At 39.2% G+C, this 18054-nt stretch overlaps 3 protein-coding genes across 6 annotated transcripts; 1 reads left to right on the forward strand and 2 right to left on the reverse strand.

Annotated features, from left to right (window-relative positions):
- Positions 1–6: 6 nt before the first annotated feature.
- Positions 7–7399, reverse strand: LOC114352264 (pre-mRNA-processing factor 39-like; the record flags this gene model as incomplete). Its single annotated transcript, XM_028303793.1, has 16 exons — positions 7237–7399; positions 7006–7153; positions 6584–6792; positions 6228–6284; positions 5861–5956; positions 5539–5673; positions 5247–5387; positions 4923–5060; positions 4505–4666; positions 4166–4291; positions 3318–3444; positions 3087–3234; positions 2015–2162; positions 956–1066; positions 240–305; positions 7–201 (listed from the first exon to the last, which is right to left on the reverse strand). Coding segments are annotated over exons 1-16 (2037 nt in total), but the record flags the coding sequence as incomplete, so codon positions are not given.
- A 1844-nt stretch (positions 7400–9243) lies between these two features.
- On the forward strand, positions 9244–13243 carry mRpL9 (mitochondrial ribosomal protein L9). The gene is made up of 5 exons (XM_028303800.1): positions 9244–9438; positions 9661–9820; positions 9990–10159; positions 12717–12917; positions 13003–13243. Exons 1-5 carry the CDS (start codon positions 9367–9369, stop codon positions 13159–13161), a joined length of 762 nt encoding a protein of 253 aa, XP_028159601.1. The 5' UTR covers positions 9244–9366; the 3' UTR covers positions 13162–13243.
- LOC114352265 (putative uncharacterized protein DDB_G0282499) lies at positions 13233–17803 on the reverse strand. Of its 4 annotated transcripts, XM_028303798.1 has the most exons (4): positions 17614–17803; positions 17348–17507; positions 15221–15368; positions 13233–15119 (listed from the first exon to the last, which is right to left on the reverse strand). In XM_028303798.1, the coding sequence occupies exons 3-4, from the start codon at positions 15257–15259 to the stop codon at positions 13404–13406; spliced, it is 1755 nt and encodes a 584-aa protein (XP_028159599.1). In that variant the 5' UTR covers positions 15260–15368; positions 17348–17507; positions 17614–17803; the 3' UTR covers positions 13233–13403. The 4 variants fall into 4 exon arrangements, with proteins under 4 accessions (XP_028159599.1, XP_028159598.1, XP_028159595.1 ...); XM_028303797.1 differs by having other exon boundaries at positions 17348–17803; XM_028303794.1 differs by lacking the exons at positions 17348–17507; positions 17614–17803 and adding an exon at positions 16698–17311.
- Positions 17804–18054: the final 251 nt, after the last annotated feature.

Below are 18054 nucleotides of genomic sequence, written 5' to 3' on the forward strand. Positions count from 1 at the left end.
GCAGGCGATGAGGCACCGCTCGTGCAGCACGAGCGCGCGGCGGAAGGAGCCGTGCTGCTTCTCCCACTCCAGGTGCGCCTTCCAGTTCAGTACTAGACTCACCCGCATCCAGAACTCCTCGTAGAGCGCGCAGGCGATGAGGCACCGCTCGTGCAGCACGAGCGCGCGGCGGAAGGAGCCGTGCTGCTTCTCCCACTCCAGNCGCGGCGGAAGGAGCCGTGCTGCTTCTCCCACTCCAGGTACGCTTTCCAGTTCTTCAGTTGGCAGCGCTCCAGCGGCTTCACGTGGAAATACGGACGCTTGATCTGGGAGCAAAAAATAATATACCATCATACTAACTACAAAACCATTAAATAATAAATTAAATCAGATCATCCATGCTTTCAGTTCAAAGCATTATTATGGCCATTGATTGACGTCAGATTACGGTAACTTGCATAGTGCAATCATTCACTCATTCTCATCCCATTGATCTATGGGTTATATTGTAGCCTTTCAAATACTATACCGGATGTTAGGTAAATGGGTATATGAGCCGACACTAGCCCATGTTAACATGGTCATATAAATGGTATGGTGAAGTCAGAAAATTGATATCTTCATTTTAATTATTTTAATTTTCATACAAATCGGATTTTATAAAAAATATTTTGTATGAAAATTTAAAAAAATAAAATGATATCAAATATCTGACTTCACCATACCATTTATATGCCCATGTTAACATGGGCTAGTGTCGGCTCATATACCCATTTACCTAGCACCCTGTATATACCCGCGAATCGAGACAATAAAAACCAATTGTTACCGCGGTCTCATGCGACTGCTTAGGGTTTGATGGTTAAAGTATATTCGTCGATGCCGTATTTATTGCTCACAATTTTAACTTAGCCGTTTTACATGCAATCGCACTGCTTAAACAATCGCTAGTTTAAAAAAACGGGAATATACTCACGCCCTCCTCAAACGCCCAGCGAGCGGCGACCTCTTCGCCGGTCGTCTTGTGCACCTTCCGCCGCGCTGCTATGATGCGCTCCTTGATTGCTTGAGCTTCTTCTTCTGAAGCCTGTAGTGAGAAATTAACGTTATTGACACCATGTGCTAGAATGACATAGGCAAGTGTCAAGTTGACACCACCAGGCGATTGACATAATGTGACTAAAAGCTGTCAAAATATGACTAACGAAAAAGATAAAATTTATGACGTCACTTTTTTCCGACTCAATCGGCCTATTTACTGATTTGAGGATAGGTTGTCTTTTTAGAAAGGCTATGCCTAAAAACTCATCAATAACCTAATTTAAGAATCCATTATTAACGCGGAGCTCCATCCCGCTTCGTGCACATCTTTCCCCGTTCTGCTAAACCATGTTCCTTAGGCTGAGCGGAGACGTGACGTGTAAATAACGAATTTTAGTTCGTGCTTGCTCTCGTCTCCTCACTGCTTCGATGGAAACGCTTTTAGGCAGCTTAATGCCCGTTTTCATCATCAATCCCTAATTTTTAAGTGACCCCTATGGTAATACATAACAGGCATTTTGTTCTCATAGGGGTCACTTAAAAATTAGGGATTGATGGTGAAAACGGGCATAAGTGAGCTTTCTCTCCCCTAAAACAGAGATTTGAACTCCTCTCCGCTCCGGTCCGGTGGACTACTAACCACGTGGTCGACGGGCTCGTCCTCGCCGGGCGGCAAGTCGAGCCGCGGCTGCGTCACCACGCCCGTCACCGGCTCCGCATCGCGTGCTCCGGGAGGTGTAGTGTAGTGCGGTACTGACCACGTGGTCGACGGGCTCGTCCTCGCCGGGCGGCAGGTCGAGCTGCGGCTGCGTCACCACGCCCGTCACCGGCTCCGCATCGCGTGCTCCGGGAGGTGTAGTGTAGTGCGGTACTGACCACGTGGTCGACGGGCTCGTCCTCGCCGGGCGGCAGGTCGAGCTGCGGCTGCGTCACCACGCCCGTCACCGGCTCCGCATCGCGTGCTCCGGGAGGTGTAGTGTAGTGCGGTACTGACCACGTGGTCGACGGGCTCGTCCTCGCCGGGCGGCAGGTCGAGCTGCGGCTGCGCGCCGGCCGCGTCGCGCACCTCGCCGCGGAGCCGCACCAGCTCCGCCTGCGTCACCACGCCCGTCACCGGCTCCGACATCACGTGCTCTTGGAAACTGCAACACAATTACACAACACTCGATGAAGCACTGGCGTCTGATCAGAGGTGGAATTGTTTAAAGCAATCGTTATCATTTGACAGTTCATTCTTCTTCTTCTTCCTCGGTCCCTCACTGATGAGGATCGCGACCACAGATAGTGTTCCTCCACAGACTGCGGTCATAAGCTGTGTGGACCGCACGATGCAAACTCCCGCCCACATAACGTATAGTTCATAACGTACGATTATTCTGTCAAACGCTTTGTTTAACTGACTTTATCGTACGTTATGAACTGTCAAATGATTACGATTGCTTTACACAATTCCACCTCTGATCTTTCAGGTATAACTTTGGAAAGCGGCTCCGACATCACGTGCTCTTAGAAACTGCAAACACGCCACCACTCAGTAATGAAGTAGTACAATGTGCTTACCACGAGTTTAAAAATTCTATTATGATTTTAGTTCTTAACCGCTAGGGGCGCTGTAAAGTTGTCATACATTTAATGACATTTTTGTACGCAATCAACTGCAAACACAACCACTCAATGAAGTACAACCCGATCGAGTTCAGTGCGCACTTGGCGGGCGTGACGTCGCGCTCGCACACTCGCTGCAGCCGCCCGTCGCATAGTAGGTAAGTATTCGAGAGCGACAGCAATATAATTACGCGCGAGCGATAAGGATGGGTAGCTTGAGGTCATTGTACGAAATTCTATCTGCTCGGCGACCGGACTTTAGTTTTCATACAATTTCTAGAAGCGCAGTTGTATCATCACTACTACCACGATAGTGACGTTGCTCACGTCCCTAATTTGAAGGCGCCCCTAGTGTTGCTACACACATAAGCGGACCAAATTATCAGTGCACTACAATCATAAAGTCCAAACTTAACACAATAAAGCAATCATAGATACTGTAAAAACAATAGGTAACATACTTGTCAAAGTGTGAGGTGTAGCCGAGGGTGGGCGTGGCCAACAGCCTGTCGTAGATACTTGTGACGTTGAGAGCCGAGCCGTTTTCAGCCTCCCACTTGATGTAAGATTCCCAAAGGCGATCTGAACGGAACTCCAAACCACAAGCCTCTGCACAAAATAAAAAGTTACAGTTAGACAGTTAGTATAAATTCACTATCTTTAAAAACCATTGATATCTCTACACAACATACCAATTGCCCTCTCGTATTGCGATCTGATAAAGGCGTGGTCCTCAGCTCTCGTTGATTTAATGTGATTCAGGTAGTGTATCCATAAGTCCACAGACAGAGGTATCCCTTTCAATCCTCTTTCCAATACCTGAAATGCATGATAAGCTTTAAACGAGCACCTGAAAAAACAAGCATTGCCGTCGGTGCGACAACACTATGAAGCAAGGGAATATTAAATAGCATTCATGTTTCATATAATTTTGAATAGAAAAAGCGAGACGTTGAGTAGCGAGCTCACGGATACGCAACGCCTCGCCGATCTATGTATATGTATAAAATGTTTGTCTTGGCATATTACACCTGTTCGCACTCGGCGCGCCGCCGCCGCCGCCGCCGCCGCCGGCCGGTCCTAACGCCATTCAATGGCTAAATACGAGGACCGCTGCGCTCCATGCTAACATGGATTAGTTTACATAATACATCTTAAGTATGTCCACTCAATGCACGTACTTAAATAATATACATGGTACAAATATTACAATATATCATGCGTGTACAAAGAATCATAAATAAATGCATTTGATCTATCAAATATACAGCACAAACAATGAACCACTAAAAACGATTCTATGCGATGGTAATATAACGCTCCGGTGCCAACGGGCGGCTTTGCCTTACGAACATCGTGGGCCTCGACGCACTGTTGGGAAAAAAAATAATTGCAAAATACCAGTTATGACTAAAACAATTAAAAATCCAAGTGTTAAGAAGGCACATTGAAATATGTCATCAGTCAGGTGTATTAAGCATTACCAACTCACCAAGTGACTTAAATAATAATATATTTGTGACTAGAGGTATGAACTCACCTCAAGGCACTTCTTTTTACTTCCTTTACGTTTTTCATAGTCGGCATACTTTCGCCAGTAGCCGTAACAGTACGGGTAGTGCGACAGAAACGCGTCGTAGGCTTCGCGCGCTGCCTCCACGTCGCTCTGCAAGCAACAGTATACGCTCCTTAGCTCAAGCTTACACATCTTACTGTCATATTTATTTGTATAGTGTCACTCAGTTGGCCCTTGCCAATCTACATAGAGATTCAGTTCTCATCGCTTCACAAAGCAATAAGATTAGCAAAAGTTATTCATCATAGTATTAACTTATCATTCATACAAGTACATAATTATCAAAGTTATTCATGTAAGTACCTCCTGATCTACATATTGCAGTAAATATGTCCAGCCAGTGAAATCAGTGGGGTCATCATTGACGACCTTCCAATACTTGTCAAGTTCTGGAAGGGTCTTTTTCTTGGGTTTCTCATCAATGGATGAACGTTTTTCAGCAGGGACAGGTTTGCTTTCACCATTCTGCAAAGTAAATAAAATTGTCAATCTTTGTTCAATTATTGCGTTTCAAAAATGCATTAAATGAGGGTTTTCGCGAATGAAAGATCCGCTAGATGGCGGGCCGTGGATGTGGGGTCTAACTGCTGCGTGATTGGTGGATTATCTGTCAATGTCATGTCAAAAATAACCAATCATACAGCATTTGGACCTCGCGTCTACGTATTGCCATCTGGCGGATTTTACATTCGCGCAAACCCTCATTCAAACTATGTGTTACCTTAGCCACAGCTTGCTTTTTATTAGAAGATTCACTCTCTGAAGTGGGTGATCCAGGGTCATATCCATCTCTTTCTTCATCGGGCTTTCTCTTACGCGACTCTTTTTTAGATGCAGGGAGCTCATCTTCTGAAACCACCTTTAACACAAACACATTTATAATTAACAGAAATTTCGTTGCTGTCAGTTCAAAAGGATGTATGTCAAATCCAAACTTAAAAATTATACAGTTTTTTGTATCTTCTGAAAACCTACTGGTTTATGGAACTGACAGTGACAATTTGGTGTAAATATTTTAGAGCATTTACTTATGTTTGAAACAAACCTCTGTATCGGCAGGTAAGTCAGCTGGTTTCGGACCTGGAAGCTCATCGTCAGAGACATTCTCTGCATCCTTGACACTTGGTTTTTGTACAGTTGGCAGCTCATCCTCAGAAACTACTTCGGTTTCCTCAGCCCCTCCTCCCTGTTTTATTCAGTAATTATGGTTAAATTAAGTTTGTAAGAGATAGTTGTACATAATTAATAGTTAATTTTAATTGTCATTTTGAGAAATATAAACAGACAAAACATTTGGTTAATCTTAAAATAACAATTTTATTCTTAGTAACTCCTACCTCTGTTTTTATTTCTTTTTTGATATCCACCTTCAATTCATCTTTTAGCTTTTGGTCCACAGAACCATCTTTAAGTTCCTTTAATTCTTCTTTTGGCTTTTGGTCCATGTAGTCATCATCTTCATCTTTAATTTCCTATGTAATAAACCAAGAAAATATCAATATGTTGTTAAAATTCTAGGTAAAATATAACTTTCTTCTATTAGGAGTTTTTAGTGACTTTGATCACGCAAATGATATCACCAGGTGAGCAAAGTGGAATAATCCATCTGTTATTGGTCATTATAGTTAAGCGTTGCTTTTGGTTTAATTTAAATTTTACCTTCTTTATCTGTATAGATAACTTTTCTTTGAGGGGACTCTCAGGATTCTCTGTATCCGGCTCTGATTTTACCACCACTTGGTCAGCTTGCTGATTCTGTTAATATTATTTTTATGTAATACATACAAGTATTTAAAAATAAAATTATTTAAAACTTACAAATACCTTTGTGTCCATTTTAAGAGTATCATACAAAAGTTGGTTAAAAATTTATTAAAAGAGAACATTTAGTCAATTGTGCATGAAAAATATAAAATAATATGTAATATTACTAGAGTAGAAACAATTTTGACAAGAATATTATGTATTAAATTTAAAAAACTGCTTTAAAAGATCTAGACTAAATAAGTATTAAGTTTAATCTAACCTTTTCCAATTTATTTGATTCAGGTATTTCCAGTTGAGCTGTTTCTGAAGCTTCATCCTAAAACAATGTTATTTTTTATTAATATTTTAGCATAAAACTATCAATTCATTTATAGCACATTTTCACAACACTAAGCATATATTGGGCCATAGCACATGCAGCACACATTCTAAGTTATTGGTGAAACATGAAGCCACCACATGACTATAGCAGACACTGCGCATGTTTATTGTAAGGGCAGATTGAATTATTTTACTCTGTAATTAATTATGATATTAAGATGCATCTATTTAAAATATTCTCTGAAGTTACTGCAAGCTCATACAGGTGTTAGAAGAATTAATGAAGTTACTGACCAGTGTATCATTTTGTACGGCCTCAGTATCCTGTTCAAGTGTACTATCATTAGTGGCCTCAAGATTTTCCGCAAATTTATCATCACCGGTAGCACTCTCGTCATCCATCTTAGCTGGAATTTCTTCCACTCTCTCCGAGTTTACGTCATTGGACATTTCACTAATGCTCTCCTGCTCAAAATCAGTGTCCATCTTGGTCTTCTGACTGTCTGTAACATCACCATCAGTGTCAAAAGCGGTCGCTTTAAACTGAGGATCGATAGGCATCGAGTCACCGTCGGAGAGCACGTTACTCAAGGAATCACTCGGAAAAGTGACCGCGTTGTCCCCGACATCAAAAGAGTCAGTATTAAAGCCATCCGCATTGTTATCCAAGTAGTCCCCCACGCTACCCGCAGACAACTCGACCGCATTCAGAAAACCTTGGTTCGACGTTGACGACTCGTCCGCTACAACGGCATCCACGCTATTGAACTCTCCCTCTGTCAGAAGGTGCGAAAGCCCATTCGAATTTTCATTTATGAGCGGTCCTTCATCCGTTTCCATTTGCCCGTCTTCTGATAAACACTTCTGCAATACGAAAAATGACAAACAACATAAATCCAAAAATCTCCATACTGTACTTACTTAACCTCATTTTGTCTTTTACCTACCTGTAAATCCGAACTAACTTCATCATCCATATTAAGTTATTTCCCTTGGGAAGATATAATCGCGAATCTCGGAGATATTGATGTTAGAAATTAATATTTATTGATCAAATTATTTTGTATGCAATGCATCAGACGCCACGAAAAACCGAATAAAAAAATCACAGACAGATTTTTTTTTTTTTTTTAATATAGTTTTTCACGGCTCTGGGTGCATGCCCTTATAAGCCAGTCTTTGAAGTCCGTTGAACTTTTGTTTGAATTTGACACATGACAACTGTGTTTGACACTTCACTTCACTGATTCACTGTGATTCACTGATATTTTCTTAGTTCTTACTCTTCTCAATTTCTCAAATAGTTCCCAGAGTTGAAACCACGAAAGTATATAAGGGTTTGAAAAGTTTCGGATCCTTGAGGAGTTCGTCCAACGACTGTGGTACACGTTCACAAATAGATTGAAGGTCATCGATCATGACCAGTCTCTGGATTCCAAAACTTCTACATTTCAGGATTATGTGTTCCATATCGGCAAGCTCTTCATTGCAATATGTACATTCAGCGCTCGGAATCAAGTTAAGCCTCTTCAGGTGAGTGGGAGCGTGGCAATGGCCAAATCTCAGCCTATTTATTATGGTTATGAACTTCCTGTTATCTATATTCTCATTCCTCCGATGGTACCAAGGTTTGGCGGGCGGGCTTCCTTGGATCTTAGCATACCATTTTCCCTTTTCCATACTAGTAATAGTCCAGTACTCATGCCATATCTTTTTCAGGTCTTGACTGATTGCGGCTTGATAGTCAGTGTGAGGTAACTTCAACAACGTAGAATGGTCAACATCAAAGCCATTCCTTGCAGCCAGATCAACAATTTCATTCCCCCTGATGCCACGGTGCGATGGTACCCAAAGGAAGAGCAGTGTCTTACCAGTAAGTCTATATATGTTATTAATTAATTTCTTAATATCATAAATTATATAATTCAAATTATATTTACAAGAGTTATTTTCCAGAGCTAGTAATACGCTTTTAGAGTCAGTTAGAATAATAATATTGTCAGATGGTGGATTACATGTACAGATATGTTTAAGTGCTAAGAGGATAGCATAACTTTCTGCAGTAAAGATACTACAGTGGCTTTCAATTTTATGACTTTGAGTAAGTTTAAGTTGTGGATCATAAAATGCAGAGGTTACGAGAGTTTCTTAAAAAGTTCCTCATTGCTGATACTAGTGGGTACAAAGCGAAGCACGCCGACTGTTTCTACTGCTGTGGCTGGGATGTATGCCTTGAGTTGGTGTTTGGTTAGGAAGGGATCGTTTTTCAGGAAGTTATTGGCATTACTGGACTGGGAAAATGTGACACATATTTTATTGGCGTTAATTCTTTTAAGATTGGTAATGCCCTTGATTTCATTTTTGAAAAGGTTGGTAGTCAGGATGGGATTGTTGTTCCCGATCTTCTCATTATCTTTCGTGCTTTCCACAAATACAGAAAACTCGCCACTCACCGTGTTCTCCGCGAATAGCCTTCTATACCCTGGTTTTACGTACGGTTTGTAGAAATCTTCATCTGCACTCGTATAGGTGTGATCTCTGTTTGGTGCCTTCCTTTTTTCCTTGCCCCTGGGCGGGTCCTTACCGTCCCCGTCCGGCATAGTCGAGTTTTAAGTTGACTTAACGACTTCCAATAGATAGATAACTATTTATAACACAAAAAGAGAAAAATACAAAATTGGCTTCGAAAATCGCGCCTAGTGCGTTCAAAAGCCCGCCAAAAAGTCCTCACAGACAGAGACAGGACAGACAGTGTCAGTCACTGTCACAGACTAAAAAAAACTATAAGTAGCCATAGACAAATATAAACAAACCACAGTCTTCCGATTACTTGACTGGTGTGAACAAGGCTTTAGAGTTTAGCTCGATAGGGTGTTGTAAGATCTATGAAACGCGTCGGTCATTTTCCCATATTTTCCAACATTTTCCCAGGATTTCGACATCCCTATATCTGTCAATGTCAAAAATTATTTAAAAAAAAATTCTAACCTCAAATTGTTACCCAATAATGCCAATTTGTATCTTTTCTTTATAATTTATTTTCCTAACATACGGCAAACAATATAAAACTAATAAAAATGTTAGGACTAAGTGGTTTTTTATCTAAAACAATCTCACCGGGACAAAGTTGGCTGAAACAACAAACAAGGGTAAGATCAGATAATCTTACAACTGCATCGGTGAATGTAGTGATTATTTACTTTATCGTATCCCATAGCATTTACATTACACGGATGCTTAACCGTAGTACCTATTATCCTTTAAGTCACAAGACACTTAGTGGTCCCAGCCCAGCCATTATTAAAATATTCTGCAAAATTGGTTTATAAAAGTTTATAAACATATGTCTTCATTTTTTGGTTATTTTACAGAACACATTTATTTTGAAACGGCGATTTCCTCCACCACCTCACAAGCAAGGAGGCAAGGTTCCTAAAATGAGAGCTAGACACTTCATATATGATTTGGTTCAAGATACAAACACACTGAAAAAGCCCGATATGACAGTAATATTGAAAGATTTTGTTGATGGTAAGAATATTCGTTGACTTTTAAAAATAAGTAATAATGTACTCATGATGCCACATAGTACTAGTACATTGAAAGTTAATTTTAATGTCACCTACTTGAAAATTAACTTTCAAAGTTATTTCCCTTATTGCAGAATGCCTGTTACTTATTTAGTTTTTTTTAATTCTAGGTGTTGGCAAAGCTGGTGATTTGATAACTTTGCGTTCGGCAATAGCATACCGTGATTATCTGTTACCCGGACTTGCAGTTTATGCAAGTCCTGATAATATTGAAAAGTACAAAAGTGAGACCAACAAACCAAAGCAGGAAAACCAGTACAGTTCACCCTACGTACATAGAGTAAGTTTTCTTCTTCTTTTATTAGTCAATAACTTCAAAAAATTTTGTGAGAAAACCTAACTTTCAAAGACAACTCGACAACCTGATTTCGAAGTCTAAAATTATTTAAAACTTAACTTTTCAAAACCTAACTTTCGAAAATGCTAACTTCAAAAACTTAATTTCGAAAACCTAATATAAAAAAACTAAAAAACCTAGTATAAAACACGACTTTCGTAAACTTACGAAAACTGAATTATTAGGTACTATCGAGGACTCTTCCGCCTGACCACTTTGTAGAAATTTTAGCGTAAGCGCATCGCTCTGGTCACGTGGTCACCCCGTCTCTAATTGGTTACGCATTTTACTATATTTTTACTACGACCAATAAGAGACAATCAGGGCTTAGGTTGCAATACGAAATACCATTGTGCACTTTATTGTCATACGGTTAAGGTTTAAAACGAAATGTTTCTTTTTCTTCAATCTTTCTTAGTTTTAGGCTGAGTTGCACCACCTAACTTTGACCGTAACTATAAGTAGCCAGATCTTACAATAATTGTTTTTAAGCCACAAATATTCCTTAACTATTTCCTAATTAATTCAATAACATATAGTTTATAAATTATAAGTTCCGAATAAATTAAATACCTATTAAACAAGTAAAATTCGAAAGTGACTGTATGATTTTGTACGCATTTCTCGCCTCAACTAGCTAAACTAATATCATGAGATTTACAATCTTAATATCAACAATAATTATAGAAAGGGCTACTTTTTTCTCAGGAAATTGCACAGTTACCTCGGAATGTGCGATAGCAATTTTGTGACCCGAGCGGGCAATCGCTAGTTCAATTTTTACACGAAGCCCCATATAACATTTTGTAGCGATTCTTTATTGGGTTTCAAATTTACTAAAATGCGACGTTGCCAAACGAGCGCTACGGATGCGGGTAAGCTAAGCAATACTCAATCCTAAACGCTTTACATAAAGCTTGGTTTGCTAGGGCAAACATCTACAGTGGTGCGCCGACGCTGCTTAGACCCGTAACATGAATGAATGGGGGCGTAGCTTAATCGAGCGTGTGTGTGCAAACAATTTAGGCCCTTAAAGTGTCAAGGCGTCCGAGTCCCCGATAGTACATCCTAACTTTCGAAAAACCTAATTTTAAAAATCTTTCAATAATGTATTAACTTACTAAAACAACATGAAAAACTTATTTCTGAAAACCTAAAATTATAAAATTTCGGAAACCGAAATCAAATTTGAAGACCAGGTATGCAAAAAGTTAATTAGCCTACTTTCAAAAATGTTAGGTAGGTACACACAAAAAATTAACTTTTCCAATAATAAAAATATCAAAAAACCTAACTTGAAAAACTTAAAACCTAACCCTAGAAGTTATGAAAATCTTAGGTACTTTAAAATAATGTAACTTACGAAAACCTAACTTGAAAAATTTAATTACGATAACTGTACCTTCGAAACGTAATATTACGAAAACCCAATATGAAAAAAAAAAAATTCGAAACCTAACTTTCGAAGGCCTAACATTCTAATGGTTGTGGAATTGCGGTTTTATTTCAAAACTCACAGGAGCGGGTATTTGCGCGGTTATTGAACTCTTGGCGCAATTTTAAATCGCGCCGTGCGCTAAGTCACTGGTACAAAATGGTCGCCCGCATACAACCGCGCCCGCTGCGGGCGAAAACCGCGTCGTGAGATGTGCATTAGTTTTTACATAAGTATCTGAATTCTACAGTAGCTGCGGGCCCGCAACCGCCGTGGGCGCGGGTGAAAATCGGCTTAATCCACTATTCCCCGTTGACAATCCCCGTCAACAGGGATAAGTGAACTTTTTGTTCACTATTCCCCGTTAACGCCAAATTGGAGATTGTCAACGGGGAATAGTGGAATAAGCCTGAAAATCGCGCTATAAATTCTTAGCCTTAAACTGACATTCGAAAACATCGAAAACCTAAATTTCTAAATTTCTATACCGAAAATCTTTCTTTCAAAAATCTTACTAACTATAATCTAACTTTTGAATAAGTTACTAATCTAACTTCCGAAAAACTATTGCACACACATAAGAATGATACGTACAAAAAAAGGCGAGCTTAATGCCATATGGCATTCTAAATTTTAAATAAACAACTTGAAAAAATCGAACTGCCTAAGGCGGGACTCGAACCCACGACCACACCACGACCTTCCTGAATTTAATTTGAGAAGCGACTCAATTCGCTAATAAATTTTAATAACGATATGGCATGGCATTCTCTCCCAGCTGACTTTGAGCACAACAGATAATTTTTGAGTACACGGTGCTAAAAAGCTAATCTAACATAATATGACAGAGTTTCAAAACCTAACTCGAAATAATTTCGAAAAACTAACTTTGCTCTACTTTCGCAAAAATTGCTTTGTAATATGAAAGAACTGCCACCACAAGGCTTGTTGTCACACAATGTCTCACATCATCAAAATGTATGGATAAGGATCTCCTTATTTCTACGTTCCTATTACTCAATTTCGATTACCTACGTGACTAGATCTTAATTGTATCTTCCTCAGACTATTGGATGTTTGTCACGGCTCGTGTTGGAAATTACGATGAATAAACTAGTGCCATGGACTTTGGAACCCTGGCATATTAGGACATCTTTCCGGAAAGCTGGTTTCGTGGTTCCTGAAGATGCCATCGAAATGCCGCCCGTAACAATAAAAGGGCCAGATCTTTCTCTGCAGGATAAAGAATTTTACGTTACAGTTACAGTAAGTTTCTTCATAAATGATAAACATAAAATCAAGCTTTGAAACCAAAGGTACAAAGGTCTTATGGTACTTGTTACTGTTACAGATCAATAAAACCGAGAAAGTGAATGTTCGGTGTCGTATTCATCATTGGGCAACTGGCTTGGATAGGCTGCCTTGGACAGAGTACCATTGGAAAATTCCCAGAGAACCCCTTATTCCAGAACAAGCATCTGTATTAGAAAAAATGCCTTTACAGGAGTGATCATGTTGTTATCTATTTAAGAATTGTATATTTGTAGCATTCGTAATTCAGTTAAATAAAACACTGTGAAGTGACAACATCATTTAAAGTTTTATTTCATAAACCTTTCCTACATCAAACTACCGAAAAATTCTATGTAGTCATAAACGTTATTGTTTAGAAAGTTAATAACATTAGGCTATCGAGGCAAATGCAATAAACTACGATATACATAGCACAGGCAATAATAAATAATATTAAATTTACTGTATTACTTGTTGATCGCCAACTTGCTGAAAGTCTCCAGATTTTTCTACGTTAGTAATTTCAATATTTTCGTCTTGTTTCTCGGTGAATCCTTGCTCATTATCTAATTGTTGCTCGACGTATTGTGGCGTAAGATTGTCTTGATTTTCATAATGGACTTTCTCGAAATCTTGTTGTGTTTGATCTTGACCTTCATAGTGTTGCATTTGTTCAGCATATTCCGTTTGTTCGAGCCCTTGCGCGTACCCCTGCTGCTGATAAGCTTCTTGGTCATAAGCCACACCATACTGCTGCTCGTAGTTTTGGTCGTAACGTTGTGAAGTTACTTCGTTATCATTTGCTTCCGGATAAGGTTGTTCTGTTTGAGCTCCTTCATAATACGCATATTCATTTTGTTCATAGTTTTCGTTCGGTGTTATCTGTTCTGTATTATAATTATCCGCAACGCCCTCCTCAGTATAATCGTAATTTTGGTCACCATGTTCATTGTAAAAATCTTGATTCTGTTCGGTTCCGAACGTTTTTGTGCCGTCGATAGCGTTTTCAGTTTCTACTACAGGATCATAATGATAAGTCAGGTCATCTTGGCCAACCAACACTTGTGGCTGGGGATTAATATTAATACCGTCTTGCAGTTGCACATCATCATGAGGTGTAAAATCTTGGACATTAATTGTTTCAATTGGATATTCAGTATCTGCGGCCATATTGGGGTTGCTTTCAGGGACGACATTATTTATTTCGTCAACGAAATCGCTAGCATTCATATCCTGCACTGGGGCTACCTCTTCTCTGTCTAAATAAATTTCTTGATTGGTATAGACTTGTTGATGGTTTTCATTATCTCTTTTAGGTTGCTCATTAGAGTCAGCATCAGGTGGTACGGACGGAATAGATGGAATATTAGTTTGATCTGAGTCAGCTTCTGGATATATTTTCGCAGAATTTTCGCCGCTCATTTTCATAACAGCATCTTCTTCTGTGCTATTAATTCTACTTTCATCCAACTTTTGAGTGTATTCATAGTTATTTATATTTTTTTCTGAAATATCTGTAATATTATTTATAGACATTTGTTCGTAAACATTATCTTCATAGTTATTTTCGTAATTCACAAAATTGTCATTTACTGTATCATGAGGATTGGTTGTCTCGATGTTATTTTTGGGATTATCTAAGTTGTCATTGGAAACTTCCAGTGTTTCGATGTTATTATCATAGTATCTTTGTTCGTCTATTACGTTATCCTTGGGATAAGTTTGTAAATTATAAGATAATTTATTTTCAGAAATGATATTGTCTGGAATTTTATTAATGTATTCGGTGACTGGATGTTCTTTATCTTTAGTGATCGTTTCTTCATAAGTGTTATTTGCAGTTTGCAATATTTCGTGATGCGTAGGACTGTCTTGTTCTTTTTCCTCTTTCTTTATCTGTTCCAAAATCTGGTATTTGCTTTTCCAGTCCGTGTTATCTTCTATTTTAGACGGTGTTTCTGTAGCGAAGTCATCATGAGCTGGTCTTACTTTAGGGATAAGAATGTATTTTTTACTAATTTCTTGCAGGATCGTTTCGTCAATGTGTTGTTTTGGCACCTCTAGAGGCCGCTGAAGGAGGCGCTGGTCGTTGTAAGGGTCGCTTGGGAGACTTTCTACAGCTTGCTTTGGTGGATTATAGAAAGAAACTGCGCGAGTTTCCGAGAATGCAGTGGGCTGGAAAAAATATGCACGTTGAATTAGTATGACTACATAAGTAAAACTAGTAATTTAGACATACCTATTTCTGTACCTATCTCAGAGTCGATAATGATTACCTTTTGACGAACGGGCACCACAGCATTGCAATAGCGCATTTTATCCAACTTCTCCAAAATGTATTCATTTCTTTCTTTTCTTTTCTTGTCCTCTTCCAAGAAGGCATCATATTGTTTTCTCAGTGAATTTATCCGATCTGATTTAATTCTGTAAACATAAATAAGGCAAATTGGTTAACTTTTACTATTTAAACAACCACAGGGTGCGCGTGTTGTTGAGTACCTATCTTAAATCGAAGATAGATAGATACCAACAATTTTATGTGTCAACTCACTTTTTGTCAGATTTCCCCATATGTTTTGAAAATCTCAACGTACTCCCGTTTAAAAATAGACTGAGGTGCGCATGGTACCGATGTAAACAAAGCAATGCCGTACCGACCTTCGAGAAGGTTTCGCTGCTTGCCTGGGGTGTACCTATATGTAGGTGGGTATATCAACATAATTTTGCATGCTACTGGGAATTGCGCTTTGTACACAGTTGGAGACCAAAACAATGCTCTATTTTTAATCATAAATTATCGTGCTCGCATTTTCAGTCTGACGCGTCTGGGTGTGTTGGTAACTAAACGCTCGCTCTCAATAAAAATATTGCTGATAAATCAATGGGCATGGGCATTGGGCATATCTAGGGTTATTATTCAGGGGGGGCCCGGGATGTGCCCGGGATCATCGCCCTGAAGCATCGCGAGGGCGTTCGCTTAGGGTCTTGAGGATAATGCCTTCGGTAAACTACACTGATTGTTGTCTGCTGCTTTACACATCCGAGATTTCTTAGAACTTAAATCTTATAAATTAAATAAAAGACTTGGAATAACTAGACCATTTATGTATGAAGCGTTGCTAAGTTGCTGTTTCCGTGAATTTTGGTAGAATAAAATGAACTGATACTGATAGGTACGCCAAATATGTAAGTTGCCTGGCAGTGGCTGGTACCTGCTGTAACGTCAGCTAGGTTAAATAACAGCGTCAGTCTTATGACCTTCGACCTTGCTTATTGAGTTGGGTCACGACAACAGTTTCCTTCAAGCTTATTGCCAATGCATTTCAGTTATATTTATCAAGAAAATTTGAAATCCGTTGTTATTGCCCCACCCTGTGCATTGAAAATTTGTTTTCTTTGAAATTAATTACAATCATTTTTAAGCTGAGTATAGGTAACTTATAATAAGGTATTAGCGAGTTTTTAATTTAAGGATCTTGAAGAGATCCGTAAAATCTTCAAACTTTTAAGAAGCGAAATGCGTCAGAGACATGTATAGGTTGGCGATGCGATAAAACAATACCATCCCTTGCTAAAGGGTCTAGCTGCCATCACTGCCATGTGGTTTGGCAAGCTTTATAAATTAGGTTGTTAGTTTACGTAGGCACATTAGTTGCACACGTAGCATCGTGCCTCGGTGCCTGCCTCGTCTCATCGCATTGCATGCATCGCATTGCGTCGCTTCGAGCTGCATGTGTTGAATTAAGTACTCACTGGGGGTGAGAGTGGATAGGCACGTTAGGAAAACGTTTAGTAGCTTTCCAAGCCATCGGAATCATTATAACGGTTATAACACTGTATTTTTTTACTGAGCATGTAACTAAAACTGACTGACTTTTTATGGGTTTGATGTTTTCTGACAAAATCACTTCAGTTTTGACAAACTAATGAAAATAACGAAAACTTACAACACAAACCTAAAAAGACCAAGAATACTAAGACTTGTAGTGTACCTAAATCCTCATGGTCATATTAGAGGCCTACGCCTATGATATAGGTAGGAGAATGCTGTCTGTGCCCGACAGGGTCCATGGATGTTCATGTAGGTACCCAGCCTGGAACCTGGATCTCGCAAACAATCATACATCTCGACTAATCATGTTTCATGTATGCATCTTTGTTTGTGTAGTAGAGACAAAACATGGACAAAACTCAAACCAGCCGCGGAAGATGTGACCTAAAAAATCTAACTTTACCTTAATGCAATAAATATTTGAGTAATGGAACCATGCATACATGTTGTATCAAAGTCGTTCGCTGCTAAATTATTCAAATAATAATTTTATATAATTTATAGGCAATAAAACGGTGTCGCCTGGCTGGCACGGGTAGACTACCTACTGAGGATAGGTAGGAGGACTTACCTTTAAGCTTGAGCTTAAAACATGCCTTTAGTGATAAAATATTTTGTTTATTATAAAATAGATGACTAACCTACTGAAAACTGTAGGTAGGTATAACTTTTATTAATCTAAGGGTATAACATATTGCTGAGCGAAGCTGGGGGTACTTTTAGGCTGCAAACTGCAAAGTTAAGTTATTTATTAAATTATATCAGTTAAGTATCGTGATACGGGGACCCTGGGCATTTAAGGATCAAGGGGTTTTCCTTTCAAAGCAAGGTCATTACAATTTCTTTTTGAGTAGATGACCGGGATTCTCCCATGATCGAGGGGGCCTGCCTGACCGCCTGAGCACGCACGTTATTTACTGACTACTGCAGTGGGAAAGACGCGGCTGATTTAGTTCCGACGGAATACTAAACGGAGATTGATTGCACTCTAATTTATTCTTGGAAGAAAGAAGCTTTACGCGAGAACGTATTTGGATGGTCCAATTCTAGAAATCACTAAGTCCATTTTCATAGTTTTTGAACTGACAACACTGAACAACGTAGCTTTTTTTTCTCTATGGACTGGCGCAATTAATTTTTAACTTAAAAATCCCTTTCCGTGTATTTTGTGAATTACTTTAACACTAAGTCCTCTCTTTCCAATTCGAGAAATCACTATGTCCTAATATCCCTTAGTCCTGTCGGCTCAAATTAACAAATCCCTAAGTCCATTAAATT

The sequence above is a fragment of the Ostrinia furnacalis genome, unplaced genomic scaffold (genome assembly GCF_004193835.3).
Source record: "Ostrinia furnacalis isolate ACB-3 unplaced genomic scaffold, ASM419383v2 OfSCF1299, whole genome shotgun sequence".
NCBI classification, from domain to species: domain Eukaryota; kingdom Metazoa; phylum Arthropoda; class Insecta; order Lepidoptera; family Crambidae; genus Ostrinia; species Ostrinia furnacalis.

Coding starts and splice junctions, on each gene's coding strand:
- mRpL9 (XM_028303800.1), top strand. CDS start 9,367: ATGTTAGGACTAAGTGGTTTTTTATCTAAAACAATCTCACCGGGACAA. Junction 9,439..9,660: donor GGCTGAAACAACAAACAAGG/GTAAGATCAGAT, acceptor GTTATTTTACAG/AACACATTTATTTTGAAACG. Junction 12,918..13,002: donor AATTTTACGTTACAGTTACA/GTAAGTTTCTTC, acceptor TTACTGTTACAG/ATCAATAAAACCGAGAAAGT.
- LOC114352265 (XM_028303794.1), bottom strand. CDS start 16,762: ATGATTCCGATGGCTTGGAAAGCTACTAAACGTTTTCCTAACGTGCCT. Junction 15,369..16,697: donor CCTATCCACTCTCACCCCCA/GTGAGTACTTAA, acceptor TTATGTTTACAG/AATTAAATCAGATCGGATAA. Junction 15,120..15,220: donor TGGTGCCCGTTCGTCAAAAG/GTAATCATTATC, acceptor TATTTTTTCCAG/CCCACTGCATTCTCGGAAAC.